Genomic DNA, 12,500 nt, shown 5'->3' with positions numbered 1-12,500 from the left:
ATGGGTTTCTGGAAATTCTCGCAGGCATGGGGGATTGGGCGGGGCTTTAAGGCTATGGAAATCCCAGAGGAAGGCAGGGTTGAACCAAAACAAAATTTTCTTCATGGGTCATTTTAAAAAAACACTTGTGATCCATGTGAGTCTGTACAAAGTAAAAATCTTTCTGTTTACTTCTTTCTTCCCACATATAATTCAAGTTATAACAGATTCGTCTTATTTAGGATACATGTAATTTCCCGTCTGTTTAGTGGAACGAATCAAACCTTTCTGGCATTTTTACACTGAGTGATTTTTCTCGCCGTGAAAAGGCACGCCCTTATACTTGGCAGTCCCTTTGAGGGTTCCCTTCGACTTTCGTGAACTTCTTTCATGCTGGCGATTTGTGTCATTTCGTGTCATGCATAGTATGGACATGGATATGAAAAAAAAACCTTGACAAGGACGTTGAAACAAGATGCGAAATTACTTTTATATAACAAAGTTTCAGCTTTTATGCTGTTGGCGAAGTCATGGAATTCAGAATTTGAAATGTTTACTTTTGCGGCTTGGTATAAAGTTACATAGCCATGGTCACCTAACAAGTTTGTAACGTATAATGAGAACCTGCTTGGGTCAATGTCTATTAAATGAGTACTAAATCAATTATAAAACAATTCTGATTTCAGGTGGCAGGAAACATTAATTTTATTAACTATAACTTGAATTTCATACATGTAGCAGTAGGAGGGCCTCATTGCAGGAGAGTTGCGGGTGTCATTGGTGCAGCAGGTTTAACAGATACATGTATGTAATGGCTGGAAAAATGGAGACTACATGTAGTGTTTCACTTCTGGTTGAGCCACCTTTCCTTTGGCCAACTCAGTTGTGTGGATTAAAATGATATTTTAAGTGCATTGTGCCTTTCATAAACTTGCAGACACTGAAGTTCAATATTTGAACTGTTTCATTTTTTGCAAATTGGCAGAGACAGTTTATTGGCTGTTCAGAAACAAAACCAAGAAAGTGCATTGAAATAATTATGCGAATCACAATGCTGCAGCTGGATGCTTTCCCCTGACCTACCTGTACATGTATGCAACAACACGTGGTTACGCTGTCAATGTACAAGAGTAAAAGGTGCAATAACTTTGTATCCTTACAATAATATTACAATAATATCCTTACAATAATATTACATAATCCCTAATGAAGGGTCATCCAGACTGTGATAAAGTTGATGAATCTTTTATTTTCAAAGCACAAAACATTTTGTCATAATCCATATAACAGGCCTTCTGATATTACGCGATGGTGCGATTTCGCACAATTGACCTCAAATCGCATCCGATCGCACAATTCACGAAAAATCGCATAATTCACAAAAGGACGCACAAAATTCATAAAATGAAACATAAATCAACACGTTTCTTAGAAATTCCTGCATAAATATGCCATTTTTAAGATGATTTATCTTGGAAAAAGGCAAAAAAACCTTTGTCACCTTCGATTTCGTAAACAGTCGAAGTTCAAGGCTTTACTGTTCATGTAGGGGACCTGGGTACGAGTCTCCTTCTATTGGTGCAACACAAACACGCTCTTATATACACTCCACTGAAATGACACAGTTGCAGAGACTTGTGAAAAATAAGCGAAGTTGTAAGTTTTTCGGCTAAATGTAATTTCTTTCGTTGAAAACTGATAAAAACTTACTCATGGATAAGTTTGTTGTGAAAACACTCGCTTTTTCTTCGACGAAGAAGAAGTTCCCACCTTCCGCCCAATCTGACAGCTCACGATCGAGCAAGAAAGTACCTCACAGGTACGCTCCACATGGACGATGGACTGATGCGATATGTTTTTCTCGTCATGCAATATTAGGGCCTTTTATAAGAGATAAAATAAGCATCGGCTTAATAACGCAACCGAGAACAAAATACGAAAAAAGAACTATATATACGAATATATATTCACAGGTCAATATAAGCCGCGGCTTGAAAAAGACGTGAACGTAGATTTTGTACCATTTATATGGGGTGAATATTCGAGTCTTCAGTAAGCCGCGGCTTATTTTCTCTCGTATAAATGGGGGTATGGCACTATTGTGATTGACCATCTTTGGAAGTTCGTGGTTGACGAGCACCTTGATCATTCATTTGGCATGTTAGCTGTGTCCTTTCAACTTTTAACGTGGTGCACCGGTAGTGCAGAAGACCTCATTTTTTTTATTTATCCCAACTAATGTCGATCGAGATACATAATTACTGTTCCTTTGTGTTCAAAATGTCTTTAGGGCAGCAAAAAAGTGTTTTTCTTAACCTGAAACCTTATAAAACAAGCTTAACCCTTTCAGGCCCGAGGGGTTCCCCATTGACGAGTAAAATCGTCTGGCGTTAGACAGAGTAAAATCTATAAGTGCCATTTGGCACTATCGGGCCTGAAAGGGTTAAACGGGGACATAGTTTTTGGATGCTGAAAGGCTTAACCCTTTCAGGCCCGAGGGGTTCCCCATTGACGAGTAAAATCGTCTGGCGTTAGACAGAGTAAAATCTATAAGTTCCATTAGGCACTATCGGGCCTGAAAGGGTTAAAATTGCTGAGAAAAAAATCGCATAAGACCTGTAGCATGATCACCTGTCACTTTTGGGGTGAGACAGTAATAAATAGAAATTTCTTATCTATGGCAACTGGTTTTAACCTCAAATTTGAAATGGACTTTGAAAAAGGTTAAGGCTTTGTGAACATATATTAAATTTTGAGAAATAAATCATGAAAATAGCAAATTACCGGTAAGAAGTGAACAAAACCACGCTAATTTGTAATGTAACGCGTAACATCTGACTGGTATGAAGTTATAATAAGGCCAAGATTTCTCTCCTTTACAAAGGTTTACCATGAAGTTCACCAATTCCCATGAACCAGTAGAATAAAATAACAACACAAAAGTTTATAGATCATTCTCACTTTAATTTCTGAGAAACTATGATACAAAGCATTGCCCCAGTTTACATAACGGAGAAATGTAACGCTTGCAAAACGTGAACATTGGTGATGAAAATCGATCGAAGAGGAAAACTCTTAAATACATCAAATACTCAAAATATCAGTACTGAAGCAAGTTCATAAGGTCTTCTACGACGTCTGAAAACATCAGGGCAAATTATCTATTTTTGAGCGAGATATTAACATTTTTGTAAATCGGAAACACTCTTGTAAGCTGCTTAATAAGATGTTCCGGGTATTCTACTTACCACTACATGAGGCAAAATAATTTGAGTCGGGCAATAATATGTAAACATTAGCTACTTCCAATACAGTTCATGGACTGGTGTTCCAACTCCTCGAGTTTGAACGCTTTTTGACCCGCCAAAGCAGAGAAAATCCACTTTCTGTGACTCGGAAACAAGTTGTCCGCCATATTATGTGTTCATTCATACAGAACGGACAGATATTAGGGCCAAAACAGGGGGAAAACGTTCAGCGCACGATTCTCTTTCACTTCGTTCTTCGTTGGAATCACTGCAATCACTCCATTTGGCTTGGTAACCTTGTCTTTATGTCCTTGGGGGGGTTCAAGACAAATTTTCAAGGGCTGTAAATACACGTGGTATTGCATCATTTTTAGCAATATTGTTCTCGAGAAATCAAGCGTTACGCATCTTATTACCATCTTTAGAAATGGAAAAGAAAGGGAATTTTTCAAGTTCCCATTGAAGTCAACAATGAAATTATAGCATGACTGTAGTGAATGCATCAAGTTGCCAAGAAATGTTTTAATTTTGACAAATATTAATGAGTTTTCCCCTTCATTTACATATCAGCCACACCCACAAGGAATTATGGGTAATTTGGAAAATTCAGAGAAATCCTCAGAAATAAACAGGAAATAAGTCTAAATTGTATTTAGCAGAATATCTGATAAAGTTCTGCATCTAAAAAGTGATTGGAGACATTTTTTAAACAATTTTGAAATTTTGCCTATGTTACACAAAAGTGACAGGTGATCATGCTACAGGTCATAATTTACATTATTAATCGCATAATTGGCCTTTCTAATCGCACAATCTGCCCTGAAAAAATCGCATAATTTGCATTTTTTAATCGCACCCTATCAGAAGGCCTGATATAATGGCTTACCTGTAAGATCACTGAACACAGTCACTCCATATTTTGCAGACCCCCTGTCCATATCCTGCATCTTACGAGCTTTGACCAAATTCTCTTGGAAAATTGCAAAGCGCTTTGCATACTCTGCCACAAAAGGAAAAATCTTGTCTGACTCATGCAGTGATTTACATTTATTGTTTGTACAAAATCCAGATCCAGATTACTATTATAATAACAATCATAAAAGAATAAACAATTAAACCAATCAATCAATCAGTTTTGAAACCATCATTACTGAACAGACAAAAAAGAAAGCCAGCAAAAGAAAAAAAAGATTGTATCATTTGATGGAATGTACTAGTAGGAAAGCAAATCTACTTAAAATGATGAACTATCCACAATTTTTTCAAACTTGGGGTCACCATGCTTGTTTTCGCACTGCATGACCTTTATTCTAAGTGCTTTCGACCGAATTATGCACGAGGCATTTAATTGAAACTTGGTAAACAGGAAATATTGTTGTTATATAGCAAAAGCTACATGTACTTAGTTCATGTTACTGAAAACTTGGGCCTACTTGTTTGTCTGGGCTATGATCTTCCTGACCAGTAATTTGAAAAGTGACTCAAATTGCTCAATCTTGCAAAGAAATGTCAGCAAAATGTCAGTGTTCAACACTAACGCTTGCCCGATTGCCTGGGGCAAGCGAAATATATCTGTGGGCCAGTAAAACAACCCTAAGACTTGCCCGCTTGGGCAATCAATTTTTGTTGAACCACGTACATATTTTGCAGAACAATTTGATTTGCAACCAAGAAAGTGACTAGTAACATACATGTAACATATTCAACGCAAACACTTTAAAAAATGATGTTACATCTCTTTGCTGCCATTTATTTTTCTGTTAAAAATATTTTGGTACAAACCCCAAAACAGATTGGACAGATTGGAAGAAGGAACATGTTTGTAGCCGCCATCTTTCTCCGTGTGAAAAGAATGTTTACTTAATAACAATGGAACCCAGTTTTTCCGTGGCCATTGCAAACACGCTACGATACAGTGTACTTTGATATCGAACAAGCACACAAGAAAATTCTACCTTTTTGTCATGCAATTTCAATCAGCATTTAAAGGCTTAAAGAACAGGCATACTACATGTATTGGACAAATGGCATTTAATTTATTAATTATAAACCAGCCTAATCACGGAATCTCCCTTGATCTCTTACAGAAAAGTAAAATTGCTTATTAAAAGATATGCCTGTCAAAGCAAAACTGTGAAGGCTACTAGAACACCATGGACACACAGAAGGAGTCGCACTGGTCTGCCAAACCCATTTTACACAAAATTGACATTTTTACAACCAAAAAAACAAAACTAGTAAGAAAGTTGTAAGTGTCAAACACTGAATGTACTGCTACACTGTACACGTACATCATCACCTCACACTCAGCTGTGTCTGACTCCAAATGCAGTTTCCTGTCATTTATAGATAAATACTAACAACTTCTACTATCCAATGTTTTTTTCTCCTTAAAATGTTTTCCATGTCCCTATTACAAGTAAATAACACCGATGAAAAAGGGGGGTTCACCGTGCTAAATGTAGTTTCTTTGCAACACAACGACAAGTGGATGGTAAAGGGGAAATTGCTGCTCATGATCATTTTCTGCAAAAGGACTGAGACCAATAACTTCGTACCCGATAGGAGTTAAAACATGATTGAGATTAAACGCTTTTGAATAGGAAAAGCCGCCTTTGTTGTCACCCTTCAGATGGCCAGTAAGAATCGCAGCCATCTCTGATATATTGCAAATGAATGTTTAATACACAACTGTATGCGCAGTAGGAGATGCACAGTGCAAAACAAGGGAATCACTTTAAGTTATAATTTACTTTATCTTAAACATACTTAACAATATATGTTACAACAGAAGGTAAACATTAAACATGTTTAAAAAGATATTCTAAACCAAGGAAGGAAATTACAAAGAATTTAAAAAGAATCCACAACACATGCACACTGTATAACTAGTACATTAAGTTTACAGAGCAAAACGTTAAAAAAAAAAAAACTTTTTTTGACAACAATCCCCAGCCAGGGTTTGCACTTGCTGTTAACTTACAAACCATAACAGTAAATTATCATTGGACAGAAAAAATGCATGTTTATCAAGTCTCACCATCTTTATCATTTAAGTATGGCTTCTTGTGTTGCACGATAAATTTTCTAAATGTCTCTTCCACGTCATCATCTGTTTGTGCAGTAGTCTAAATTTACAAAGGACAAAAAATTAATATGTTAAATTATTACAGTGCCACACGCCTTACTGAGGCCACCTTACAAAGTTTTTTACAATTTGGCCGCCAATCAGTATGTGTGAATTTAATTGACAGTCACGTCTCCTTGCAAAGTTCAAAGTTCAAAGTTGTTAAGCTGACGTACACTGTATTCACAGATAATTGTCACATGTGAAAGTTTGTTGGGTGGCCACAGTAAGGTGTGTTGCACTGTAATTAGCACATGCATATCATAATGATATTATACAGTCAGCTGAAAATAATTATTATTTTACTATCATTTAAAAATGCACAAAATTCAATGACAAAATAATTGTAAATCATTCTATCTTACCTAAGATACATGTATGTGTCAGGAAAATTAACTTAAGAGGAAAAAAAATAGGACCTTTCAAAGATACATGTAATTATGTTGCAAGTTCTATTCACAAAAGCTATCTTATGCCCACCATGTAGGATACTCCTAAAGGTTACTGGTCCCGGACAATTCTCGATTAGCGACAATAATTAAAACCAATCAATTGAAATGTTCCTCAAACCACACAATGAATATGGAAATTTGAATAATAACTGCAGAAAATATTGCTGCACCATGTACGTGACATTCTTTATACACTGTGAAATGATAGGCTGGTTTAAAGGGACAGTTTCACGGTTTTGCGCATGTCCAAGCTTTAGCACTAGCAATTGTAAATTTTACGGTTTCTTACTGAACCAGATGATGTTAATTAAACTCAGAGAGTATTAAAGCAAATACACTGAATGACAAAGGCCTAAATTTGGTGGAAGAAACTGTGGGTTTACACAGAATATATCGAATTTAGTTTTGATCTCGAATTTTAATAATATTGTAAGGGTCGAAAATTTATTCTACGCACGAGTTGTCATAACGCACGAGTAATCTACGAGTAATTCCAATGAGTGATCCATTAATATGGGATTGTTTCCGTTTCCTGCATCAGTGCTTTCGATTGTTTCAATAACAATGGAATTAAATGGACTGAGGTGACAATGAAACTCTCCCTTTAACCCCTACGTTTTATGCGGATCGAAGGACAAGAAGCATGAAGTCTATGAGCAACACAAACTTGCAGTTTAACGAGAACAGCTGGTCAACAATGAGTACATGTAGCTTTTTTCAACCTTGGCCTCAATGAATCAGCTGACATGCTCAAAATTTCTTCCCAAGGAAAGTGCTACTTTTTCAGAAGGATTTCATCTTCATTGTCAAGCAGATTTGAATCATTATCATGGTTACAATGTACAGATTCATGCCATAAAGCTTGTCGATGATTGACGGCCAACAACATGGGTGCCACCATAATTCTGCATGAATTTAAGACATACGGTCCTTGAATTGAATTAATTGACCTCCCAAGTGTTAGGAGAAAAATTACGACATTTCTTAATATACATGTACATCTAGCAGGTCTTTGTGAATACCTAAGATAATTATATCTTGGGAGGCTGTTATGACTAAAGATGCCTTCATGAATACTGCCCCTGGTTAGTATGATAACTGATTAGAACAGATTGTGGTATACAATACAATTTCAAGTACATCAAATTTTCATAAATCATATGGTTATAGTATTTTGTACTGTGGAAATTGAAATACATGAGAGTTTCAATCAGAACCATCAGCAGTTTCGAAGGAAAACTGAAAAAAATTCAGGTTTGAACAGGACTCGCACCCATACAGTTATGTAACTGTATGCGATTGCGCTGCACGGTTCTGCATGTACCAACCAAGCTATCAAACCAACCAGGAGGTGGTCACTTGGCAGTTTAACTTAGCAGAGAGGTGACTTTTTACAGCTGGTCATAATTTTGACTTAATTACAGCACCTTGTCAAACATTTCCTTAACGACATTCTCATTTATTTCAGGAGTATCTACTGGTTGGCTTCTCTCACACGACAGCATCCTCTCTTTCAGTCCTATGCATTCATGGGTAACCAGCTCTTTTCGCTTCTCCCATGGAACATTAATAACCACAAACTTGCAATGCATCTGCAGAAATAAAAGAGAAAGTGGTTACCAGAAATAACTAGAGATCAAATAGAACTTTGATTTAATGAACAAAGATACTTGTTCGTACAGCTGTATTTAATTTAGGATTTATTAATTTTTATCTCAATCAAGGAAAATAATAATACAATGTTACAGAAGAATTTCCTCTGCAAAAGTAATAAACACTTAGTCTACAGTCTACATTTACATCATACATAGTACTTACAAGAGATTTAAGATCACTAAAACATGGTAAATATACAAGCATGTACTTAAAACAGTTTGAATGACTCACTCAGCCTTCATACAGTACCGCTCAAAGGTAAGTTGACAGTCACTCGCGAGTGACTCATGATCTCTCGAGGAATAAATTGGACAAGCGTGGCACACTCATGTGTTGTACATGGAAAAAGCGAGTTGGGTGTCAAGTGCGAGTACAGTACATGCAGCTCAGTTTGACGAAATAATTTATGCACAATGGTCTACGGTTCCTTTCCTCAGATCAATGAATAATCTGTTGCGATACATTCACAAAACTGCTGTTCTTCACAATCAATTCGAACATCCACTCACTTGAAAGTTTTCTTTACCCAGATACAGTACATGTACATAATAAGCACGGGTATCAATCATTCCCAGACTATTAATGCCTCGAGCAAGCGATTTTAAATTTCCCAATTAGTGAATTTTTTCCTGCGGTAGTGAAAATAAAAAGTTCTAATAGAAGCCCGTTGTTGCATGCCCAGAATTCAGTTGCAGTTTAAAGTTAATAATAATTATTATGGACTACAAGCAGTCGTCCGTTCATCCTTTAGTTGTCTTGTGAGGTTGTCTTGTAGTTAACGCAATTGCACTACATGAATGTAAATGTTTCAATGTTTGCTTGGCGTCACCCTGCCATCAGAACCTTTCTTAAACTCTATGAGAAACAAAGGACTCTGCAGAAATGGTGTATTGAGTATGCGCAAACCATTGTTTGGAGACACTTTCAAAACCAGGCCAAGTCTCAATCGCATTCCTAATTAAAAAGCCGTATTTATTTTCGTACATGTGCTGAAGGCTCGATTTTGCCCTTCGCCTCGTCAAAAATATGATGCGCGCACTTCCTAAACCAGTTTGTCTGGAGTGACTAGCCCAGAAACTTGGGCTGCGGCGACTTAAAAGACTTGACACGATTTCTGCAGAGCCTCTCTTGCTCGCCTTCCGGTGAGATTTAGAGATCAGGCTCTGCTCGCAGGGCAGCTTGGCACATGCAAATTACCAAAATCATTTGAAAATGTTTCAAAAGATCGTCTTTAGTTATTAGAAGGATACATGTAGTCTCCTGTCTGTTAAGTGGAACAAATAATTAAAACAGGTCTTTTTGGCATTTTTACACTGAGTGGTTTTTCTCGTCGTGAAAAGGCACGCCCTTATGCTTGGAAGTCCTTTTGAGGGTCCCTTTTGACCTTCACTTCTTCAACGCAGGCCAATTTGTGTCATTTCATGTCATGCATATTCTCAGTTTTCACATGACGTCACGACCGCCATGTTGGTGCCCTAAACAAAGAAAAGGCGGCCATGTTGGTGCCCCGACCAAATCCTCCGGGAATTTAACTCTATTATTATGCAAACGCTTCCTTTCAGTTTCAGCTTTTGTGCTGTTGGTGAAGGTGTGGAATTCGGAAATTTGAAATGTTAACTTTTGCGGCTCGTATAAAGATGTCAGAACCTGCTTGGGTGAATGTCTATTAAAACTTGTGATTTTTTTTCCCAGAAAAAGTAAATAAATCACATTGCGACACTTTTTTTCCTACACGTAGAAGGATAATCAAGATGATATTTTTTGCGCCAGCCAAGAAGGTTGACAGCCTGCTTTGAGTCGACGTGAATAATTCATTGTGTACAAAGGGTCTCTTAGCGTAATTGTTTATTCCTTTGATAAATAGTCACTTTCTCGAATTCTTTCCGAGTTTATGCATAATTCCAAAGTTCATCTTTCTCGACTTTCGATTCTTGATCCTCGACTCTCGGGTCTCGGAACTCGAACGTCTCGACCTTCACGACGCGAGAATCAAGTCGAGACTGTGAAGTTACCTTTGAGCGGTACTGTACATGTAAGTCTGAAACTGTTCTAAACGGCCGATGAATGGTTAATCACCACCTGGGTGTGAGTCAGGCCAGTTTTCATACGACGTTGTTTAAATCACTTTGATCTAGTCTACATGTATTTTCACAACAATATTGACCTTGTTCACTTTTCATCCCATGGCCCAACTCTTAATAATTATTATTGACTCGGCACCTTCATTTGTACACTAACTGTCAGCCTCCCTAAAATTAAGGCAATTCAGGATAAATGAGCTTGAAATCAGCAATCAGGGCCCAGGTTTCAACTTATGGCTATAAATCCCAAACCATAATTATCGGGAATAAAATAGCCCTTGATCAAAAGAAAAATGACCCAACAATATTCTGCGGAATCAAAAGAAAAAAGGTCAAGACAACTAAAAGTTTAATGGATCATGACTGTATATTCTTCCCTCTTGTGTAACGAGGTTTATATGCCTTCAATAATTGAAAATATTTTTGAGAAGAGTGACAGTAGAGTCATAATATTGTTACCTGTATCAGAATTTGAACAATGAAAATTTACTAATAATTATTAGCATACAAGTATATTAATACAATGCACAGTCTAGCATTAAAAGAATAAACGGTTTAACAACTCATTTACCTCCAGAGTATCTACAGGACAGATATCCAATGAAGCTGACTTGTGAGCATCATCATTACGACAGCTCCGTGAGACTCCAACCTCTGCGACAACACAGAACTTCTGACCTGCAACTAGCTAAAAGTTCAGACAACCCAGATTAAGACTACAGTCACTGTACTACTGCACTACTGTCACATTTAACACATATTTCTTTTTGTTGTAATGAAAGTTGTGAAGGTAACAATAAAAATGTAATGAAGAGATTAATTTTGTTTCTTAATGTTGACTTACCGATGTTCGGAAAAAATCTGAGTTCATTCACTGGGGTAATATTTACATGTAAATAATTATTAAGTTCACATCTTTCAGTACATAACAATATAAATTGTACGTGTGCATACAAGATCATTCTGCTTTGATAAGAAATTCCAACACCAAGGGTCTTTTTATTAAATTAAATGCAATTTAACAATTTAAGTTTTCAACGAAAAGTGCATCTGGTCGTTGGCATACATGTAATTATCAACAAAGAGCAGTAGCAGTCAGTGGTGCTTCCGTCATAATAATTGCCATGGCAGCATTTGACCACTTGTTCACTGGGCAAGTACCCTTTCAATCAATTCATAACAATGTATCAATACCTGAAGTTACCAAATGGGCAAGTCCGAATTTCAACTTTTTTCTAGGCCCAAATATGCTACTTGGTACTATCTACATGTGTACATGAATGATGAAATGGTATATGAAGTGAATCATATATGAACTGCGGAAGTGAAATCAAGTGAAGCTATGATCTTCGCAGTTATGAACGCAATTTTGAAGCCTGAAAAATTCAGCACTTCAACGGGGTTTGAACCCGTGACCTCGCGATTCTAGTGCGACTCTCTAACCAACTGAGCTATGAAGCCACTGACATTGGGAGCTGGTCATTTGTGGGTTCTAATGGAGTGGCAGTCTCTGTTGCAGGTGGCCCAGACGTGCCTTTCAGTACATAACAATAAAATTGTACGTGTGCATACAAGATCATTCTGCTTTGATAAGAAATTCCAACACCAAGGGTCTTTTTATTAAATTAAATGCAATTTAACAATTTAAGTTTTCAACGAAAAGTGCATCTGGTCGTTGGCATACATGTAATTATCAACAAAGAGCAGTAGCAGTCAGTGGTGCTTCCGTCATAATAATTGCCATGGCAGCATTTGACCACTTGTTCACTGGGCAAGTACCCTTTCAATCAATTCATAACAATGTATCAATACCTGAAGTTACCAAATGGGCAAGTCCGAATTTCAACTTTTTTCTAGGCCCAAATATGCTACTTGGTACTATCTACATGTGTAAATGTACAGCTGTACCCCACAAAACTTAATAAAAAAATTAATTTGGCCTAGAACGCTCTTGTGA

At 37.0% G+C, this 12,500-nt stretch overlaps 1 protein-coding gene across 1 annotated transcript in view; it reads right to left on the bottom strand.

Moving 5' to 3' along the window:
* Positions 1-12,500, bottom strand: part of LOC138044046 (cathepsin L-like) — a 29,509-nt gene that overhangs the window by 14,731 nt on the left and 2,278 nt on the right. The window contains exons 2-5 of the mRNA XM_068890642.1: positions 11,115-11,231; positions 8,234-8,398; positions 6,268-6,355; positions 4,114-4,227 (exon numbers count right to left, since the gene is read on the bottom strand). Of these exons, the coding sequence (XP_068746743.1) occupies positions 4,114-4,227; positions 6,268-6,355; positions 8,234-8,398; positions 11,115-11,231 (484 nt within the window). The remainder of the gene's footprint in view (positions 1-4,113; positions 4,228-6,267; positions 6,356-8,233; positions 8,399-11,114; positions 11,232-12,500) is intronic.

Source organism: Montipora capricornis, chromosome 3 (assembly GCF_036669925.1).
Source record: "Montipora capricornis isolate CH-2021 chromosome 3, ASM3666992v2, whole genome shotgun sequence".
Lineage (NCBI taxonomy): Eukaryota > Metazoa > Cnidaria > Anthozoa > Scleractinia > Acroporidae > Montipora > Montipora capricornis.
This window is presented reverse-complemented; position numbering and strand designations above follow the sequence as displayed.